The following is a 20,407-nucleotide window of genomic DNA, read 5'->3' as shown; positions in this document are numbered from 1 at the left end:
GATTGTGGCACGGAGGCAAAGACTTCTTTTATTCCAGCAACCTCATATGTGAGATTTAGGCTCTTTTTCTGTTCATCAGCAGTGAAATGACCAGTTTGGTCAGAAATTATCATACAGGTGATCTGGAATTTATGTTTTTGGCCGTATCAAAAAAAAGAATAAGAAGCTTAACTGTGATACAGCAAGAGAGTGTAACAGTTCAGAGATTAAGTTTCAAAGGGCCTTCGAATTTGTGTATATATGTATCATAGAATCACAGAATGGCCTGGGTTAAAAAGGTCAAAGGTCATCTAGTTTTCAACCCCCCTGCTATGTGCAGGCTTGCCAACCACCAGACCAGGCTGCCCAGAGTCACATCCAGCCTGGCCTTGAATGCCTCCAGAGATGGGGCATCCACAGCCTCCTTGGGCAACCTGTTCCAGTGCCTCACCACCATCTGTGTGAAAAAGTTCCTCCTAATATCTAACCTAAACCTCTCGTCTCAGTTTAAAACCATTCCCCCTTGTCCTATCACTGTCCACCCTCGTAAACAATCATTCTCCCTCCTGTTTATATGTATGTATATTTTTTCTAAGACATAGTCTTTGCTCTGGAAGAAAGTTTTCCCGCTGGTATCGTTGCAGCAGCATCATCGGCGTTTGAATCGTCCGACAGACGCGTCCCGATGCTTGTTACGTGGAAGTGCTCAGACACACGGTTACGCGCAATTCAGTTGCGGCGCGTCCAGCGGTCCCAGCCGCCCGCGGGTGCACTGAGCGCAGGTCCGGGGCTGAGCCCCTCCGGGAGCAAAGCTGGCAGCCCCGTTCGGCCCCACAGCGCAGGGCTGTGCCTGGAGGCAGCTGCAGGACCGCGATGTCCCGCTGTCAGGGTGGCTTATTCCGCAGTTTGCCCAACAGAGAGCGTTCGCAGAGGGCAGCGGGCTCTTCTCTAGAGGCCTCGCCAACATGCACACGCACACATGCCCACGCACCCCGAGGTGCCGCGGCGACAGCTCTGCCGTCGGTCCCGGCCCGGCCCCAACTTTCTGCGGGGAGCGGAGCGGAGCAGCGGCGGCGGCTCTGGAGTTTGGGGAAGAGGCGGGAGGAGGAGAAAGAGGAGGAGGGAAGGAGGAGGAGGAGGAAGGGGCGCGGCACGGCGTGGGCGCGTTGCTGCGCGGGGCAGAGCGCGGCGAAAGGAGATCGGTGCGGTGCGGTGCGGTGCTGCCAGCAGGCGTGCTGAGGAGCTCCGGTAAGATCGCGCCGTGTGCCCGAAAAGTTAACGGCGGGGTAGAAGTGGAGGCTCTGAAGGCAGACGAAGAGCAGCCGCGGGCAGGTGTACGCCGGGAGACGAGCACAGCCCTGAGCCGCGCGAGCAGCGCCCGAGCAGAGCGGTGACAGCTTCAGGCGGGTCTGTAGCGGGGAGCGAATCTGTGGTGGTGTCTCCGCTGCTGTGTCACCCCTCCGTAAACGGCTATAAACGCGTGTCTTAGTCTGTACTGCGCTTAACTGGCCAAGTGCACTCATTTCGTTTCCTTTCGCACGGCTCTCGTTACTTCTAGGGAAACAGAAGTAACAGAACAGTGAGTGTCTGTCAGAAAGGAACGGGTTCGCAGTTTTCTTGTTGCTGATTTTCCTCTTTGAGAAGAGACGGAGGCAACTTTTCTTTTCGGGGGCTTAGACTTCTCGATGCTGGGGGAGGGCTCCGAAGGGACACCCGCAGGGGATGTCCCCTTGAGGCTCTGCGTAACGTGACTTTGGGGTGAAGCAGTTCAGTGCGTCACACCTGCTCTGCTGCACACCCCCTAAGTTGTTCCATCCGGCAGTGTTACTGCTGTGATTCCTTCATTTGCTGAGCTTTTTTTTTTTTTTTTTTTTTTCGTGCTTGACAGTTAGGGGAAGGAACAGTCGAGAGGACAAGGCACTTAAACTCGTGGCTGAAGTGAAGGCAGTGAATGGGGAAAATGCTACTCACTGTCCTCCAAAAACAGAACTGCAACAGTCCAGTGGAAGTGGGAAGTGGAAGTCTGAAAGCAAGTTTAAGAGTCTGAGTTTTTTCACATAGTACTAGGATCAGCTCTACAGTGATCCCTCCTGCATATCAGAAAATTTACATCAAAAGCAGCTGGGTAAATTCATGGCAGAAAACCATGGGATGTTGGTAGTGTGGAATAGAAAACTGCAGCCCCCAGCTTTGTAAACTTCTGAGCTGTGAATAGTTGCAAAGTGTATGTGGAAAAGCGCTTGGGGGGGCTCGTTATCTTTCTGTGCTTTTTACTCTTTCCAAGAACCTGCTTTTATGTACACAGGGATAGCATCCTGGGCTGGGATGCCTTATGGGTGAGAGGTGAAACGATGTGCCTGCTCTAACGTGACAGCATAGGAAGGAGCATGGGCTGCTGCTGTCTTTGTGCATCTTTGGTTATTGGTCACATATCAGCTACTAGCTTTGGTCTGGTTTTTGTGTATTTCTGTGTATGATACCCACTTGCAGAGTCATTCAAAATCACAGACAACACTGGCTAGCACTTTGTGTTGCACAATCCAAATAAGCTAGCAGTTCTGACGGGCTACAGCTTGTTGGAAAGTGGTAATGGGGTATGGAAAACTTGGCTGTGCTTTGGATTGCTTGTGTTGGGTTGCAGTGAGAATGCAGAAGAGAGGCACCAGATATTGAAACCCACTTGTGTGACAGATCTCTAGGTTTTGTGGATGGTTATCTGTGCTGTTTGTGCTATTTCCTGGCATAATATGTGCAAATTATGCTGGTCAGTCCACAGACTGTGAGCGATCACTTTAAAAATAGCTCTTCAGCTAACACCAGATGTCTGGAATTCTTCAGAAGTGGTCCAGGCGAATTAACCAAAGGTAAAATTCAGAAAGTACAAAGGGTCAAGCAGCATGCTATCAGCTAGAGTAAAGAAACTGGCAAGTGCTGATGTATAGGATTTGGGCAAGCCAAGAAAAAGTTTAAACATTCATAGAGAACAGGTAAGTCCCAAGAACTTGTCAGTCTGCCAGCTGTTTGTCCTTTCTGCTGAGGACCTCTTTGGGTCCCTGAGATGTACAGTCCAATATTAAGAAAAATCCTTAGGTCTTTGCATCTCCCTTGTGGGAGTTTTGTGTCAATTAGCAGAATAGAAAGACTTCTGCTAAAAGATTTCAGGGCACAACAATGCAGGCATAATAGAAGAGGCTATTGGAGATGTGATAGCTCTTGCTCAGCACCAGGACCTGAGAGATATTGTTGTTCTTCCTGGTGGTTTCTGTGCCCATACACAACAAAAAAAGCCACTTCAGGCAGGAGTGTGGGCTGTGCTGTGCATGCTGCTGGTGCTGATGGGTGAGGAGCTTGGATCTCACTCACAGGCAGTGCCCAGGGGGTTTTGCTAGAGCTTTTGGTATTGCTTTCTGGCTACAGAAAAGGCATCAGGAGGCCCATGTGGCTGTAGCCTCTAAAGTTCCCCAGGAAATATCAGTGAAAGAGCTAAGAGATCTGATAGATGAGTCACAAAATGCTCATTTCTGGAACATAAACATAGTGTGCCAAATCTGGCAAGGGAGGTAAGCTTTGTACATCTCTGCCAGTGACCCTAGACTTGATAGATCTCTGACTGAGAAGTTCAAGCAGGATGAAGAGCTCACAGGGCAATGTGTTGCTCGTGAGTCCCTTCTCTTCCAGCTCAGGATGGACAACTCCGACTAAATGCGAGTTCTCAGGTAGCATCACACCCAGACTTATGTTTAAGCAGTCATTTCACACCCAGTGGCAGAGCACATGTCAACCCCTGGCTTGTGGGCTGGCACTGGTGGGCAAGTTGGCAGCGAGGAGGGATGGCATGTGGAAGGTGCTAGTGGAAGAAATTTGTGTGTGCCATGGGGATACTCAACTGAAAGTGCTGTGGCATTTCTTACTGTACATGTAAATAGTACAACACAAGGCTCCTCGAATTTCTCCGTAACTGTTATATGTAGGAACCTCATGTATAACGGCAATAAAGTAGATTTCTTGTCATATGAGAGACATCATATGGGAGGTGAGGTACTTACAGGGTCATATACTATTCCAAGCTGAAAGGGACTTCTGAGGATTGCTGAGTACAACTCTTGGCTCCTCACATCAACACCTAAAATTCAAACATAATAGAATGTTTTTTATATTATAGCTGGACTTGCAGTGCAGGTCAATGTGCTTGAAAAAAGCTTCAGAATGTACCATTGGGACCATCAGCATGACACATAGCCCAGATTCCTGCCCTTGGGTTGGCTGTCATGCCCTTATCTAAGGGGAAAGTGGCCCCTGGGATGAGCAGTTGCGAGATACTGGAGGCAGCACCACATGGCCTTGTGTCCTCCTGGAGCTGGCACTTCAACCTGGCTCCTGGGGAGCAGCCAAGCTAACCTGGGCTTTTCTCGGTTGTCCTGTTGGAACCTGGGATCTAAGAGCTAGAGCTGTTCAGCCTGAAGAAGAGCCTCTCAGGGAGACCTGAGAATGACCTTTCAGTATCTAAAGGAGGGCCATAAAATGGAAGGGAACAGACTCTTAAGCAGGGTCTGTGGTGACAGGACAAGGAAAAGTGGTTCCAAACTAAATGAGAGGAGATTTTGGCTGTCTATAAGGAAGAAGTTTTTTGCAGTAAGGGTGGTGAGGTGCTGGAAGAGGTTACCTAAAGAGGTGGTAGAAGCCCAGTCCTTGGAGGCATTCAAGGTCAAGTTGGACAGGGCTCTGAGCAACCTGGTCTAGCTATGGGCGTCCTTGTTCCTTGCAGGGGAGTTGGACTATACAGCCTCTAAGGGCCCCTTCCAACTCATACAATTCTGTGATCTGCTCTTTTTTATGCTTGTTTTCCCTATCCTCTCTGTGCTTAGAAATGCCACTGACCAAACACAAACAGTTGTTTATTGTATAGGCAACGTCTCCTCTCCTATGGCTTATTGAACAAGCCTGCGCTCACTATTTGCCAGCTAAATTTTCAGACTTAAAAAAAAATCCTTGCAGTCACTGAAGTTACCCTTGTGCGTTTGTACACCGACGTGGCACTCACCTGCAGCATGGATAGACATGGAGCTGGGAGAGCAGCCGATGGCGGGGCTTTGGCTGCTGCCCACACAGCTCTCCCTGCACAGAGCGTCCCACACTGCTTCCAGGGCACAGATACCAGGAGGGGGCCCGCAGCACAGGGCGAGTGATGTGACTGATGTGACAGCTGTGACGGGCAGGGAAGACTTTGACTCAGTAGGAATTGACGTGCAGGGTGTGATTTACAGTGAGGTCTGCAGAGAGAGGCTGAGGAGAAAGGTGAAGGCATCTCTACCCATTTGCAGAAGCAGAGGAACGTGCCCGGATGGTGGCTGCAGCCTCTTGCAGCCCTGTGAGGTTTCTCCCTCCTTCGTCTCCAACAGGAAGCTTCAACCCTGTCGTGCCAGTGCCGCTGCCAATGTACACAAGCTCTGGCCCCTTTGAGCCTGATTTTTATGCTGTGCAGTAGTTTGGGGTAAAGGTTACCTCTCACTCCACCATAGAGTATTATTATTTTAAACTTTTATATGAGTCAGAGAGAAGTTGTTAACTCCAGCTTGCCCCACAATAGAAGTAAATTCTATTTATCTTTGTATTTTTCCTCTGACTCCTGCCTTTATGGTGCTTTAAGTCCTTGAAAAAAAGGGATACTCCTGTCTCTTAAAGTCAGGGAGTTTAAATGTGCAGCTCACACATAGCCTTAGCTGGGCTATAAACCCACCAGCTAGCAGGACAGAGCTGTTTGGAGTGTACCAAGGGATTTGCTGAGAGACTGTTCTTATTGGACACCCAGTAGAGCAGCTTGCAGCAGAATTTGCTCTGAAGCATCCAAGGCTAGCAGGGGATGCAGAGCAGCCAGGAACTGTTCACCTGGGATGCCGTCTTGTACTGCCTTAGCAAAATCACCTGCCCCATGCACTGACTGGAGAGCAGGGACGCGGCTTCCCTGGCCTTGGTGTGTTACAGGAATGCAGGAAATGATGCTAGATATTCTACTGTGAATATGGGGATCACATCTGGTGTGTGAAGGTTGGAAAATACCTCTAAGATCATCTAGTCCAACCATCAGTCCATCCCCACCATGCTCCTCAGTGCCACATCTGCACATTTCTTGAACACCTTCAGGGACAGTGACTCAGTCACCACCTTGGGCAGCCTATTCCAATGCATCCCCACACTTTCAGAGAATAAATTCTTTTTAGTATCCAATCTGAACCTTCCCTGGCACAACTTGAAGACATTCCCTCTCATCCTATCACTGTTATACAGGAAAAGAGGCTGACACCCACCTCGCCATAACCTCTTTTCAAGTAGTTGTAGAGAGCTGTGAGGTCTCCCCTGAGCCTCCTGTTCTCCAGACTGAACAATCCCAGCTTCCTCAGCTGCTCCTCATAAGACTGTGCTCCAGACCCCTCACAGCTTCATTGCCCTTCTCTGGATACACACCAGGGCCTCCATGTCTTCTTGTAGTGAAGGTCTTAAAACTGGGGACAGAGAGATTGTTAGAATTGTCAGCGCAGTGCATTCTGTGTAGAAACACACACCTACATACCCCATGAATAAAGCGTCTTAATCTTTAGTGCTGGGATGAGAATATTGTTGTGAGATGACAAAGTCAAATGTGACATCCATAACTGCTAAATCTTTGTGGAACTGGTGTTTCTCAGGTGTCTGCTCGGAAGCTGTCTGTCCTCTTCCAGAAGCACAAACAAATCAGACTGTGAAAAACTGTAGATTTTATTATTGTTGTTGTTGTCCTTTGGACACCATCTTATTTCAGATCTTCAGAATCTTAAAATGACAGGCTTACTGTCTGAATGGTCTTGGGTCTAAAAGTAATAGGGTGTTTTTCCGCATCATAAGCTCCACTAATAGAGGTCTGTAAAACAGCACAGGAATAATAGGAAAAAACATGGGTTTCTTAGTTCTCCAGCGGTCAATGCCTCAAAGGAGATCTGTATTACATCAGGCAGGTCAAAATGAGGGGCGGGCAGTGGGTACAGCTGCAGGTGCAGGGCAGCCTATGGCACTGGGCTTCACTGCAAGGAAGCAGCTCAGGGAACCAGGTAGAAAAACAGGCAAAACTGATAGAGCCGACTGATCTAGATCTGGTGCCAGTTTAAAGTACTCCTCCAGGAGCTTTGAGATCCCTATCGTAGATAAATTTGCCATGAAAATTTTTAGCTAGCACCAGTAAAAACCAGTAAGTGAATAAATCATTTTTTTCCAGCCAACAGCATTGAATAATCAAGTAGAGAATGTTTGACTCAGCCAGGTAGTTTTCTACAAGAAAATCACTTAGCAGAGCACATCACTTCCCCTGCCTTCCCCACCTCCAAGGAGCATGGTCTGCTCTGCATTTCAGCAGCTAGGTTTGTACAGAGCAGAGGGAGAAAGAAAAGAAGGAACTGTGCCCGTCTGCACAGATAGTGATGAAAATATCTCAGCCAGGTCTGCACAGCTGTGGGAGTGGATCTGCATAAAGCAGACAGAGGTCTTCAGTGAGGGAGAGGAGAGAGATCTTTTCCCAGAGTGTTTTTGCCCGGAGGAGGGAGAACTGTTCCTGTTGCTCCCGCTGCTGTGTGGTTGTGCTGCTGATTGCATGCTGGTCTGGTTTGCAAGGGGTGGTGCGGACTGGTTCTGGCTCAGGTGCCTTTGAGGCTGGAGAAGCAGCATATTGGATGGCACACCTGTCTGGCTGCTGTCTGCTTTTATTTTTTTCCTTAATGCCACTTATACGGGAGCACCTATTTTCATTGGTCCCTCTCTTCATTCTCCTCTTTCATCATTTTCCACTTATTTTCTGCTGCTCATACTTTATTCATGCCTAAGTTATAGTATTTTTGTGATTGTTTTTCTTTTTTCACCTGAGTGATGGGGGAGGAGCCTCATTCCAGCTCAGAAGATCTTCTGCATGGGCGACAGAACAGCACAGAGTGGCAGGAGGACTCCTGCTCTCCTGCTTCTCCATTTCCTCTCCTCTTACAGATTTGTCTTTGCAGTTTATGTTTTTCCTTAACTCTTGATCTGCTCGGGCACAAAATCAGGATGCCCCACGATGGTACTTATTTATCATGAGTACCATACATTCCAGATACTTGGGGGGAGTGCTGCCTATGTTCGACTTGAATTTTGCAGAAATCCCTCTTTTAGTAGCAACCAACACACCTTGCCATGCCAAGTGGTGGTGGTAGTTCCCAGCTGGCCCTCTGGCATGACACACACTGAAGTAGAAAAGAAGCAGGATATGTGAGGGGGAGAGGTGTGTTAAGGGAGGCCACAGCTGTTGTTCTTCTGCATATCCAGATAGCTGCTGGCTGAGCTTGGAATTCTGTTTGCTTACCAAACAGGTCCTTCAGGATGGGCTGGCAGAGGGCACTGCAGGAGGGCTGCTGTGTGCTGACAGGAGTGTGTCTCGCAGCATTCCTCAGGGAGCCGTGGTGCAGGGACTGCAAACTTCCTCAAACAGCTCTGCTGACTCACCTCAATCCCACCCCCGGAGCTCCTTCCCCTCCTGCATTGCTGGGCAGCAATAATCTCCGAACAGCAAATACGAGGAGAGGACCAAACTGAATGCCTAGGAGTTGCAAAGTTCCTTGCAGTTGCAAATAATCTGGTTAATATGCTCTTGGCAAGTCAGCATGATCTGCATTCAAAGTGGGAGTTTGTCTTTTCTCTCAGGTAACAGCAAAAGGTTGTGGCCTCTCAGAAGAGGTGATGGCCAGACAGAAGATTTGTGGAGATCCCATAAGGAAGAGTTTGAAGGAGAGGAGAGAGTGCAATCGTTCATCTGCAGCAGTCTCTTATGGGATCTCTGGCAACACAGCACCAACTTTCCTACATGAGCACTATGATATCATGCTAACTCTCCTTAAAAACTGTTGGGTTACACACAAGAACAGGTCCAATAGTGCTGCCCAGAACCCAAAAATAAGCAGAAAAACAAGCAGAAAAGTTTTTTTTTTCCTTTTTCTTGCATACACGCACACACAATGATAGAATGAGAGGGAATGTTTTCAAGTTGTGTCAGGGGAGGTGCAGGTTGGGTACTGGGAAACAATTATTCTCAGAAGGAGTGGTGAGGCAGTGGCACAGGCTGCCCAGGGAGTTGCTGAAGTCACATTACTGGAGGTATTCAAGAGCCACATGAATGAGGCCAGTAATGTGGTTGCCCTTTTGGATGGGTTAAAGCAGACTCTTAAGAGGGTACTTCTGGGGATGGTTCTTCAGGGGAGCAAGAAAAGCAGCAGGCATTGGTACTTTCTGGTGTGCACTGCCAGGACAGGGGCATGAGGGGTGGCCAGCTGGGCTGCAAGCAGAGTTGCTGTATGGGACAGATTCTCTTCTGGTCTTTGTTGGAAACAAATCCTGAGGCACTCTAAGTCTTGAACCATGGTCAGTTTTGCTCCCTGCCACAAAATACTTGAAGACATTGTGGAGCAATACTAAGAAGTAATGTATGACAGCACAGTAGTGTAGTTTCCCATGCGGTGCCTTAAACTTGTTTTTGCTCTGAAGGAATGGGTACGTACCCTGTACCAAATGTGGTTTGCAATAGACTAACTTGCATGCTCCTTGTTCTCATGAGGCTCTGTGGAGATTTACCATAGGACCACGACATCCTGTATAATGCTGTGTCTCAGCAGGTTAATTTCTGAGTTTTCTGCTCCTCCTCAAAGAGTAACCTCCTGATTTTCTCTCCAGGGCCATCATGTCACACAGAGGTGGATATTCTCCTGTTCCTCTTCCCTACATGTGGTCCTGAGGGAGGAGATGCTGGACTGGGCAAGGTGTCCTATGCTACCCCAGATTTGCAGTTCACTATCTGCATAACGATGGTTTGTTTGCCCTCATAACACTGAGAAGACACAATAGCTTAAAAGGCCTAGTTTTGCAAAGATGTAATTAAAACAGCCAAACTTCACATAGGCACTCTCTAAATCAGGTTTGCACTGATTGATGTTGTTTTCACTGCACTGTAGATGTTCGATGTTGTATAGCTATAAACAACACAAGGCATGTAATGTAGGAGAGTTACAAATGCTACTTGGAGCTGCCTGCCTCGGTGGTAGTTCATAGTGGTTTGAACTGGTGTCTTTAGAGGATAATGCAACAAAATTTACACAGTGCTTATCTGCAAGAGTGCTTTATTGCCAGGCCAATCATAGCTTTCCCTTAGACTCTGCCCTAGTGACCAGGGTTACCACCAATACCTTTTACAATTTATTTTTACAGAGAATGATGTAACATCTTTTTGACTCAAATGATGCAAATGAATAAACAAATTTTGCTCTGATCCAGTTTAATTTCAGGAGATAAACTGAAAAACAAGACCAAATGTTATTAACTTGGATTACTTTGCCTTTGCCCATTCAGTCTGGGTGCAAGCAGCAGTGGTAAAGGGAGAGCCACTTTGCAGAGTATGTACCCAGTCGTGCCTAAAATACTATGGGCCTGCTGAGCTGGAATTATAATTGGTTTAACACTTTTCTTTTTTGTCTCTCCCAAAAGAATACTAAAAGTGGGTTTTAATTTACCTTCAATTAGCATTTCCTTGGGTTTCACCCTGTAAGCTGTTAACATCTCAACAAGCCGCTGTCGCTCAGTAGAAATTACACACATCTAAGTTTTTCTGCTGCATCATAGTAAGCTGCGTTGTAACAGTTAAGAGAAATAAACACTGGTTCAGTTTGCCTTGCTTGCCATGTTGGTGAACATTACTTCTATCTCTGTGAAAGTGTTCCAGTATGAGCCCAGTGTCAGCTGTGCCATGTGCTGGACCCAAGTGGGTTGCCTCTGGCTGGTGTACAAGTGCAAATTCTGCTTCCCACATGCATGATGACACTGCAGGCCACATTTCTGGGCACTCTGCAGCTGAGCAGTTTGCAAGCAGGAACATTTTTTTCTCATGAAGGTAGATTTCTGCACAGTCAGCCGAGTGCAGCAAGTAGTGACCATGGCAGTAACAGTTTTTCTGCGGTCATTTTCATACTTCCCCAGATCTTTGCTGGTTACCCAAAATACATGTAATATGTAAACACACACATGTTATTAACTCTTTTCTTGGTTCCGTGTTTCCATGGCAGAACAAATTTGCCCAATTCCAAGTATGCATTTTCTAATGTGCTTCTGCCTTCAACAGGACCCTCCTCCCCATGCTTTCCTGAGCTGGCCAAGCTCTGATCATAACTTTCAACAGGTTCAGTGCTCTCTGTGAGATCATGAGGCTCAGGAACAATTCCTGCTAAAGAAGTCTCTCTTACAGGTTTTACCATCACTTTAGTTCCAGTAACACTGAGTTATGCTGCCATGAGATGAGTCAAAATGCCGTTTGCTTGGATAGTATTCAGAGACAGAGAGAAGAAAAAAGCCTATATTCTGATTGTGTGAGCTTCGCAGGTTTTGATGAGCGATTTGCAAACCACAGGAGAGCTGCAGAACTCTTCTGCAGGCTCCCAAAAGCTGAAACATCCACACTTGTGTAGCAGTGCTCTGCTCTCACCTATGGGCTTCAATCCAGTGTGCATGTTTCAGCTTTTGAGAGCCTGCAGAAAAGTTCTGCAGCTCTCCTGCGGCAGTTTCTCTTCCAGCTCAGGCTTCCCTTAGTCCCACCCAGGAGGGCTTCTGCTGCTGACAAAAGGTGCTCTTCATCAAGAACATCCTGCATCTTTCTCTGCACCAAAGACTTGATGCATGGCTGAAGTCCATCGGGGGTGTGAAACTCTCCCTTTGTTTGTCTTTTGGTGTAATTGAACAGCTTTTACAGTTGCACAAAGCAAATGGCTATAAGAGTCTGAAGGTGTAAAGCTGCTCAGAATGGCAGGGTGGAAAATACAGAAAACCCGGCTATTTCCTGGGTGGAAGGAAATAGTGCTGTAATGAATTTAACAATCAGTCCCTACTCTGGTCCAAAAGGAAATAAAAGGAAATTCACAGAACAGAGCAATAGTCACAGTAAGCATTTTTATTGGTAAAAATTTCCAGTTAGGGCTCTTGGCAGCTGCTAATTGCCTTAAGTCTCAGTGCCAGAGAATTGAGATTTCATCCATATTTATATCTTGGCTAATGTAACTCTGGAAACTCCCAATAGCCAGCTGATTGCCTAATTCTTTCTTGAATCCTGCTGAGCTCGTGGTCTTTAGGATGCCTTTTGACGAACTATAACCACATGTATAACCACATGTACAAACTATAAACACATGCATGTGTACTCACACGATGTGCATGTGTTTCCCTTGTATTTGTTCCATGTCAGTTTTCTTTGAACATCCCTTGTTCTTGCATTATAGATGCAAGGGATAAATAAAAACCCAACTTGTCTCCTCTGAGTCATTCAATACTTTGCGTCCCTCCCAGTGAATGCTTGGACCTGATATTGTGCATGTGTATATTGTAGCAGTGCAGTGTGTGCTGGTTATGAGATGTGGCCACTCTCCATTAATTCCTTCAGCAGTGTTCTCACATGTGGGAGAGACAGATGATGTGGAACATATTACTTTAGAATTGTTTCAGAACGGCATTTTGCTTAATTATGAACTAGGCAAGGGGGTGTAGAGCAAACAAAGGCAAAACAGATGCTACAGGGAGGGATGTCGGTGGAGGCAAGCTAAGGAATGCAGCCTTATCTCAAGCCACTCCAGGCACTCGTGCTCACTTATTGGTTCAAACCATGCCACTACTGCAAGGAATAAAACCTGCAAGTCACAGTAACTCAGCAATCGGGGTGTAGAATATTATAATAACTCCTTGGAACCAGTTGTAATATCCCCTCTGATTCTAATTGTAATATCAGAATAATCTATGCTCAGTTTCTAAGAATCAATTGTAATATCCCCTCCTATTCTTACATATGTATAACTTGTCTCTATAAATACGCTTAAACTGTCCCTTTATGCTGTGCAGGTTAGGAGAGGCTACTCCCTCTGCACCCAGCATGTGTGCACAGTGCTGTAATTAAAGATATACCTGCTTTATAACCACTTTGTAGTTATGGAGTTTGATTTTCCACAAGTCAGTATTGGTTGCAAGATACAAGAACGTCAGTGCTATCCAGGTGATTTCTTTCTTAACCTGACCTTTCTCCACACCACACCAGAAGCCGGTGGTCTGGAATGATAGTTTTAAGCAGGTAACTGTCACCTTGGCTTTTCTGTTGGTTCACCTAGAAACAGAATGTTTGATGCTGGGTGGAGCTGACCAGGACTGATGTACATATAGGATTTTTGGAGCGCTGGAAAGCATATTCACTTGTTTTGCTTTGTTTTTCTTTTTCCGGCCTCTCAGTTGCACCTGTGAAAGAAGTAGCTTTGTTCAGCCAGGTGTGATATCGGTTGTTCTTGGTGGGTAGGGAGACGACTGGGCAGAGTGACAAGGTGGGCTGCTAGAGAGATCACAATCCAATTTCCTGCTTCCTGCAAAGGAAGAGCTGAAGAGAGAAGGAAGAAGACGACAGAAAGAGGTTAAGGGGAAATCTTAGATTAGACATTAAGACATTGATTACATATTGGTTTGAAGAAGGTGAGGAGGTGCTGGCTAAGGGAGAAAGTAGTATATTGGTTTTGTGATAATGGAGCATAGAAGGGTCAGACCTGTTTTTTTTCTATCATTTGTTAGCGTGCTTGATGGCTGTTTGTACAACCTATAGAGAGCTGCCAAGCTCTGGCTTTTACAAATTGGGTATACCTGTGCAGTCCTTTCCCCAGTCCCTTCTCAGCATCCCCAGGTGAAGCACAGAGCATGCTGAGGGATCAAGCAGGCCTGGTGAACCCAAGTGGGCACCTGCATGAATAGCTTGCATCAAGGCTGCATGCATCTATTCAGGGAAGGTAACATTTCCTTCTCCTTTCTGTTGTTCCCAGAGAAGAAATAACAGGGAAAAAACACAGGGAGAGAGACTAATGAAACAGCTCCATCCTGACAGGCTAAGACTGCAAAGCTAGAGGTTGCAAGACCTGGCTGTGATGGGTACATTAAAGATACCCACTAGTCTCTTAGTAAGAGTTGCATGCACATCTCAGTCCTTGATTTTACATGCCTACGTGGAATCTGCAGGCATTTGAGTCACTTCTGGTAATCCCTTTGTCTTATTCCTGCCTATAGCCACGTTTGAAAACTGTGAAGAGGTGCAGAGAAGCTCCAGCACTTGAAAGATTTGAAGGTTTGAAGGATTGATGTTCTGCGTGGAAGAATAGCTCCTGTTGAGGTTGGTACAGCTGAGGAGAAGGCACAACACTATAGGTGTTTGCCTTATGTCTGTCATAGGGAATGAAGGAGAAGGATTGTAGAGAAGGGTATGCATCCGTATGGATAATGCTGAAACCAACTTGGGCTGTTTTGCCATGGCACCATCATCTGTTACACAGCTTGAGGAATCAGAGCACACAGTGCCTCGTCTGTGTCCTGTGTCCTCTGTCTTTTGTCCAACAAGGAGGAAGCAGAGTAAGAATAATGTGAGAGACCTAGAGGCAAGCTGCCCTCTGTGCAGGCAATCTCACAGAATGAGACTGTGTACAACACTCCCAAATCATCTCTTTGGTTTGCAAAAGACCATGTTGTTCCTGTCCTGAACTGAAGCCTCTCTGCCATTGCAACAGCATTGCATAAGATGTACAGTAGGTTACATACATTCCTCTGTTGACTGTGCACATACAAAGTTTCAAAGCCAGTAACAGGTCTGAACATAGCTGGCAAAGTGGGTGGGCACTATGAAGCATTCTGATCCAATTTCTTCCCCCCAGAAATGCAGGGAGTTGTTCTGCAGTAACAGTGCAATGTAGCAAGGAAATGGAGCTTAAGCTAATGCTTCACGTGGATGTGGCCTCTAGTCTAACTAATTCAGGAACAACAATAATTATGTTTGCACTCAGCAGGTAAAGCAAGAATATGTGGAAACAGGAACACTGTATTGAGCATTCATTGCTGTCATACTGCTTCACAGTTGCTAAACTGCTTCACAGAAATGGTGCTATATATCCTGTTTCATAAAAAAAAAAAAAGGGCCTCGCCTTTGCTTTGCAGTCTCAGCCAGGGGTATCTCACACAGCAAGATATAGGCACTGTTTCTCACTGCTGCCCCACCTGCCTTCAAAGGTTGTGTTATATACTACCTCCAATGGATGGAAGTGCTGTGTCTTCATCTGTCTCTTTCTTTCAGTGCAGATTAGCAGTACCTTCAAGAAAGAAATCTGGACTTCGGACATGTCAGACTCTTCTGGGAAGGGACAGGAAGGAAATTCGTTTCTTTTTGGATTTCATCGTCCAGTCCCAGTGTTAAAGACAGTGAGGATGCTCTGACCGAATTCCAAAGCTTTCAAGTATATCTTTTCTCTCTCTATCTCTCTCTCTCTCTCTCTTTTTTTTTTTTTTTTTGTCTAATGCCTACTGTTAAACATGACTTTGCAGACTCATGAGAGAGTTTCTTGGTCCTCCTGTTGAATTGTCTGGAACTACTTCAGAAAATGAAGTCTCCATTCTACTCACTTAAAAGGATAGGCATGTTTCTGCCAATGCAAGGGTTGCTGTACTCCTGTTTGTGTCACAAAAATAGAAGATAAAAAGTGCTCTGGAAAATATACAGCAGGAGTCCTATTCCAACACTCTTACTATTTAGCTGGTTATTATTTGAAATCAGCGATGTTCTATTGCCTTCAGTCAGATAATGGGGGTAATGAAATCTTTGCCTATTATCGTGGCAAAATCTGTCTTTGAATTAACATGATGACTGAGAAGAAAAGTGGTGTTTATGTTGTAAAGACGTAATTGCCACTAGAGCATCGTTCCTCTTGTAAAATATCAATATATCTCTGTTTTCTTACAGAATGAAAAGGCATAAGTTTCCCTACCGGTGTCCCACAAGAAAAAAGATTCTGATCCTGTGTTTCACAGGGTGGGTGATTGCACTCCTGAAGCTCCTCCATGTTGAGAGACACTTTTTTCCACCTAAGAGTATTTATCTGGTCGAGCACTTCTTGAGCACTTCTTCGTATGTCAGAAACAGATATTCCTATCTTAGAAACCACTTCCAGTATGAAATTAACTGTTCATCTATATATGAGCAAGATCCCCAGGAAATCGGCAAGAGTTTAGAGATAAGAAGGAAAGATATAATTGATTTAGATGATGAAGATATCATTGCAATGACAAATGATTGCGACATGTATCGTACACTGAGGAAATACCATCTGATACCTGTTTCTCCAGAGGAAGAGAGTTTTCCAATAGCCTATTCTTTTGTTGTCCACAAAGATGCAGTGATGGTTGAAAGGCTCATCCATTCACTGTACAGTCATCAAAATATATACTGCATTCACTATGACCGAAAAGCAGCAAAAAATTTTAAATCTGCTATGAACAACCTAGCTAAATGTTTTCCCAACATTTTCATTGCGTCAAAACTGGAGATGGTGAACTATGCACATATTTCAAGGCTGCAAGCAGATTTAAATTGTTTGTCTGATCTGATGAACTCTGCGGTTCCCTGGAAGTATGTTATTAACTTGTGCGGCCAAGATTTCCCTTTGAGATCCAATTTCCAGTTGGTTGCTGAACTGAAGAAACTCAGTGGGGGAAACATGCTGGAAACTATAAAGCCCAGTAGTAGCAAAAGAGAACGATTTACTTATCATTATGAACTTATGAAAGTGCCTTACGAGTACATGCAGATGCCTGTGAAAACCAACATTTCCAAGAACCCACCACCTCATAATATTGAGGTATTTGTTGGCAGTGCCTATTTTGTTTTAAGTCGAGCTTTCATTCAGTACACCCTTAGCAGCTCTCTTGTAAAAGACTTTTTTGATTGGTCGAGGGATACTTACTCTCCAGATGAACATTTCTGGGCCACTCTTGTGCGTGTTCCTGGAGTGCCTGGGGAACTTCCGAGGTCCGCCCAAGATATAACAGACTTGCAGAGCAAAACTCGTTTGGTGAAATGGAATTATCTTGAAGACCATTTGTATCCTCCATGCACTGGTACCCACCTTCGTAGTGTCTGCATCTACGGGGCCGCAGAATTAAGATGGCTTATGAATTATGGGCACTGGTTTGCCAATAAGTTTGACTCCAAAGTAGATCCTGTCCTGGTAAAATGCTTGGCAGAAAAACTGGCAGAACAACAAAAAGAGTGGGTTTATTTGTCTTCTGACAAACATTTTCTGCGTATCAATCCTGCAAATGCCTCTCTATAGCAGTGCTGTTCTTCCAGCTGCTGGTACTGTGTATTGCTATAGCTTGGAGCCTGGGATTCTCCAGCCCTGACCTGCTGCAGAGGAGTTCCTTCTGCATTAAGTTCAGGACTTTGAAGAGAGAGGTATCTGGACACTATTTGTGAAATTAGCAAGTCTCTGGTTGACTGCTTTATAACTTGCCACAAAAATCCCATAACTATTCTTCAAGGCGATTCTGGAAGGGTAAGGCTTGCTTTTGGAGGCCCTGGTACTGTCTACCCTAATGGAATACTTCAGAAACCTGTTTTACATTGTGTGTTTGTGTCTTTCCTAAGAAACCCCACCACGCTTGTTCTCCTGTCCCCTTTTCCTGCACTTTTTCAATAAGGTATGAAACAAAGACCTCTGCATCTGCTACCTCAGGAAAACTGGAAGTGCCCAGCTTGCAGACACAACTAAGAGAGCAGTGTGACTCCACTGGGCCATGCTGCAGCCTGGAGTGCCCCACTTCCCACCTGCAGGTGCTGACAGGGCTGCAATGTGAACTCTTCTGGATGGCACAAGGGGAGAAATACCCTTGGATGCCACAATAGCATTGTGTCCTTCTCCCAGCTTGACTGTGCATGGTTTTTCTTTCTGTGTTTGGGACTGTGCTGTGCCTGTGGAATGGGTGGTGGTGGATTGAAGCAAGCCGCGTGAACACATGTGAATAATGCTCTACTGTTCTTCAAGGGCAGTACAGGTAACCATGCCAAATGATGTCTGTCTTCATTTCTATCCCTGCCAATAGAAATATCCTCCTGTGAAATCCCTGTTCTTCTGAGACAGCATTTTTACATGCAGTGGCTAACAAGTGCTATTTATAATCAGTATTCAGCTTGGTGGTGCTATGCTGAAATGCAAAGCACGCAGCAATCACACAAACAGTCACACTGCAGACAAGAAGGCCTTGCATATGCATCCATGGTCCCAGGCTGATTTGTGCCCAGGGAAGTTCTGCTTCAAAGCAGGATAGCACTGGAGTAGCTGTGCCCCAAGGCAACCCATGCTGCCCATGGTCCCTTCCTCTCAGCTGGGCTGTCACGTAGTATAATGGGATTGTTGGTCAGCACAAAACCTTTGTGACAAAGAAATGGGGATTCTCCAGAATTTTGCTGTGCCACCAGCTCAGTGTTGGTGGTTCCAGTGGGCCTTGTGGCTATGCTTGCTCCATGCTACTGTGCCATTTCTGCTTATTTAGCGCTTATCAAGGTATCTAGTGTTACTGATCCTCAGATTGCCACAGCAATGGTCATGTCTTGTGCCCACAAGAAAGCTTAGTTTCTTCTTTGAGTTTTAGGAACCAACTCATTCCTTTGTCTCTGTTTTTTGAAAAATCAGCTTTTTAAATTTCAGCCGTGGTCAACATGCTTGTGGCTTGAGTTTGGGCTTGAATGAAGAGTCCATACCTTTTCTCCATTTGTGACACTGATTTCCTTTGAGCCTTCAGACAAATCATCTGACTTCTGTTCCAGCTGTAAAATGGGAACAACAATGCTCTGCGACCTTGTCAAGCATTTAGAAACCTATGGATGTTTTTTGTGGGCTGGTTGCACAGTACTAATTGTTGATCAAAGCTATTTACGATTAAGTCTGTGTGTGCACAAGTTGATTATTTCTCTTATGTACTGTTTCTCAAATAAATGGGGATTATTTTTTATGTGTATGCTGCTTATTTTGGTGACTTGCCACATCTCACAGCTGACTTGATGTGATTGATAGATATTTTGCAGAATATGAAACACTGACAGTATTTACATATTCATGCATCAGTACTGATATACAAAAAACAGACTTTTCACATGGAAAGAGGTTAATAGCAGCAGATATTGGGATGCCAGAGGACCAAGCCTCAGCCAGTCAAGCAAGCCTCAGTACAGACAAAGTGATGTATAATTAGTTAGCTGATGACTTTTTACTTATATGTAAGTACATACACACATTCTCATTTGTGTTTGATTTATTTGCTCTGTCATAAGTTTACAAACAAAACCCATCAGCATAATGAACTTAAGTGAAGTAAATAATTTTGATCAACGTGCAGCTCTGTGCTACTTCAACTGAATTGGGTTGAACAATGTCTTTGATTTAAGTAGTCTGAAATAAGGCAGTGCTTGCTTCCTAGGTAACAAAGAAGTGAATGCAAAGATGACGTAAAGTAAGGCACCATCACCTGTTACAGTGTTAGGTCTGCTAACTGGAAAAGTACAAGTTGTATAGGGTTTCTTCTTTATGAAATGCAAATTTTCTAATGAATTATAAATATACCTATTTTTGAAGGTAATTTTAAAGGCTAATCAAGCCTGTAGAAGGTAGTTCTCAAAATCATAGGATCATTCAGGCTACAGATCATCTAATTCACTCTCTGAGGCAACATGTCCCAATTTTCTTGGGTTCAAAATTTGCTAAAGTATAAGTTCTTTAATGTTTGAATAACATTATGTTTGAATTTTGTTTTGTCTTGTTTTGTTTTTTCTTTGCTGTTAGCGATGTAGATGCAAAGTTGATGTCTGTATCATAGTTCATATCATACAAGTGATTACATAGTGGAGTTGGGGAACAACTTAATTATTTGCCTTTGACTTCACCACCTTTGTTCTTTACACAGGTAGATCTTTCTTTGCTAAGTCATGATCTGTAAATACCTCTCTCAGTGAGAAAAGTAACTGAACCTAGCTTATGGGGAAAAAAAACATATCTGATTTGGGCTACAACTTTGATTATAATAATCTGTCACTCTCTGATTTTTCTTTGCCTTAGTAAAGTCCAGATTTGCCTTTCTCCTTTTCTCCTTTTTCTCACTCTTCTTGTAAGTTATTTCATAAACTTGAAATGCACATATGTTTGCCATGTCAGATAGTTCACTCTCTCTTTGTTTTGCTCAAGATGCCTCACTCTGTCCTTTTTCCACCCATCCAGTCCCTTGCTAGCTGCACGGTGGATTATCAGTTCACTTGGTCTTCCTATGCAGGAAGGATGTGAATGCAGGGCATTAATGCTGTTCCTGCTGTCAGTACAGGTACAGCCTGCTGCTTTATTAGCAACTGGAAACAGCTGCTGGATGTGTCCTGACATAAAAAGTTAAGTGAAGGGCAGTGAGAAACAATGTGCTTTGAAGTAAGAACTATGGGACGTTTGTGCAACTTGTCTCACTAATGAATTTCTAAGACTGAACACGGAGTTAGGAGGGGGCAATACAGAAGAACTAA

General features: G+C 45.1%; 1 protein-coding gene across 13 annotated transcripts; it reads left to right on the top strand.

Moving 5' to 3' along the window:
* The first annotated feature begins 777 nt into the window (after positions 1-777).
* On the top strand, positions 778-19,589 carry GCNT4 (glucosaminyl (N-acetyl) transferase 4). Of its 13 annotated transcripts, XM_090131250.1 has the most exons (6): positions 1,166-1,227; positions 1,868-13,313; positions 13,686-13,820; positions 14,095-14,197; positions 15,149-15,308; positions 15,812-19,588. In XM_090131250.1, exon 6 carries the CDS (start codon positions 15,813-15,815, stop codon positions 17,178-17,180), a length of 1,368 nt encoding a protein of 455 aa, XP_089987376.1. In that variant the 5' UTR covers positions 1,166-1,227; positions 1,868-13,313; positions 13,686-13,820; positions 14,095-14,197; positions 15,149-15,308; position 15,812; the 3' UTR covers positions 17,181-19,588. The 13 variants fall into 13 exon arrangements, with proteins under 13 accessions (XP_089987370.1, XP_089987378.1, XP_031465159.1 ...); XM_031609300.2 differs by lacking the exon at positions 13,686-13,820 and having other exon boundaries at positions 15,149-15,273; positions 15,812-19,589; XM_031609298.2 differs by lacking the exon at positions 13,686-13,820 and having other exon boundaries at positions 15,154-15,308.
* The last annotated feature ends 818 nt before the right edge of the window (positions 19,590-20,407 follow it).

The sequence above is a fragment of the Phasianus colchicus genome, chromosome Z, assembly GCF_987193195.1.
Source record: "Phasianus colchicus chromosome Z, bPhaCol1.hap1.1, whole genome shotgun sequence".
Taxonomy (NCBI): Eukaryota; Metazoa; Chordata; class Aves; order Galliformes; family Phasianidae; genus Phasianus; species Phasianus colchicus.
The sequence above is the reverse complement of the archived record's forward strand: the minus strand, read 5'-3'. Positions and strand labels throughout refer to the sequence as shown.

Bases quoted from the DNA above. Each gene is read 5' to 3' on its own strand.
- GCNT4 (XM_090131244.1), top strand. From the start codon at position 959: ATGCCCACGCACCCCGAGGTGCCGCGGCGACAGCTCTGCCGTCGGTCC. The intron at 1,228-15,811 runs GTAAGATCGCGC...GTTTTCTTACAG, and splicing joins AGGCGTGCTGAGGAGCTCCG to AATGAAAAGGCATAAGTTTC.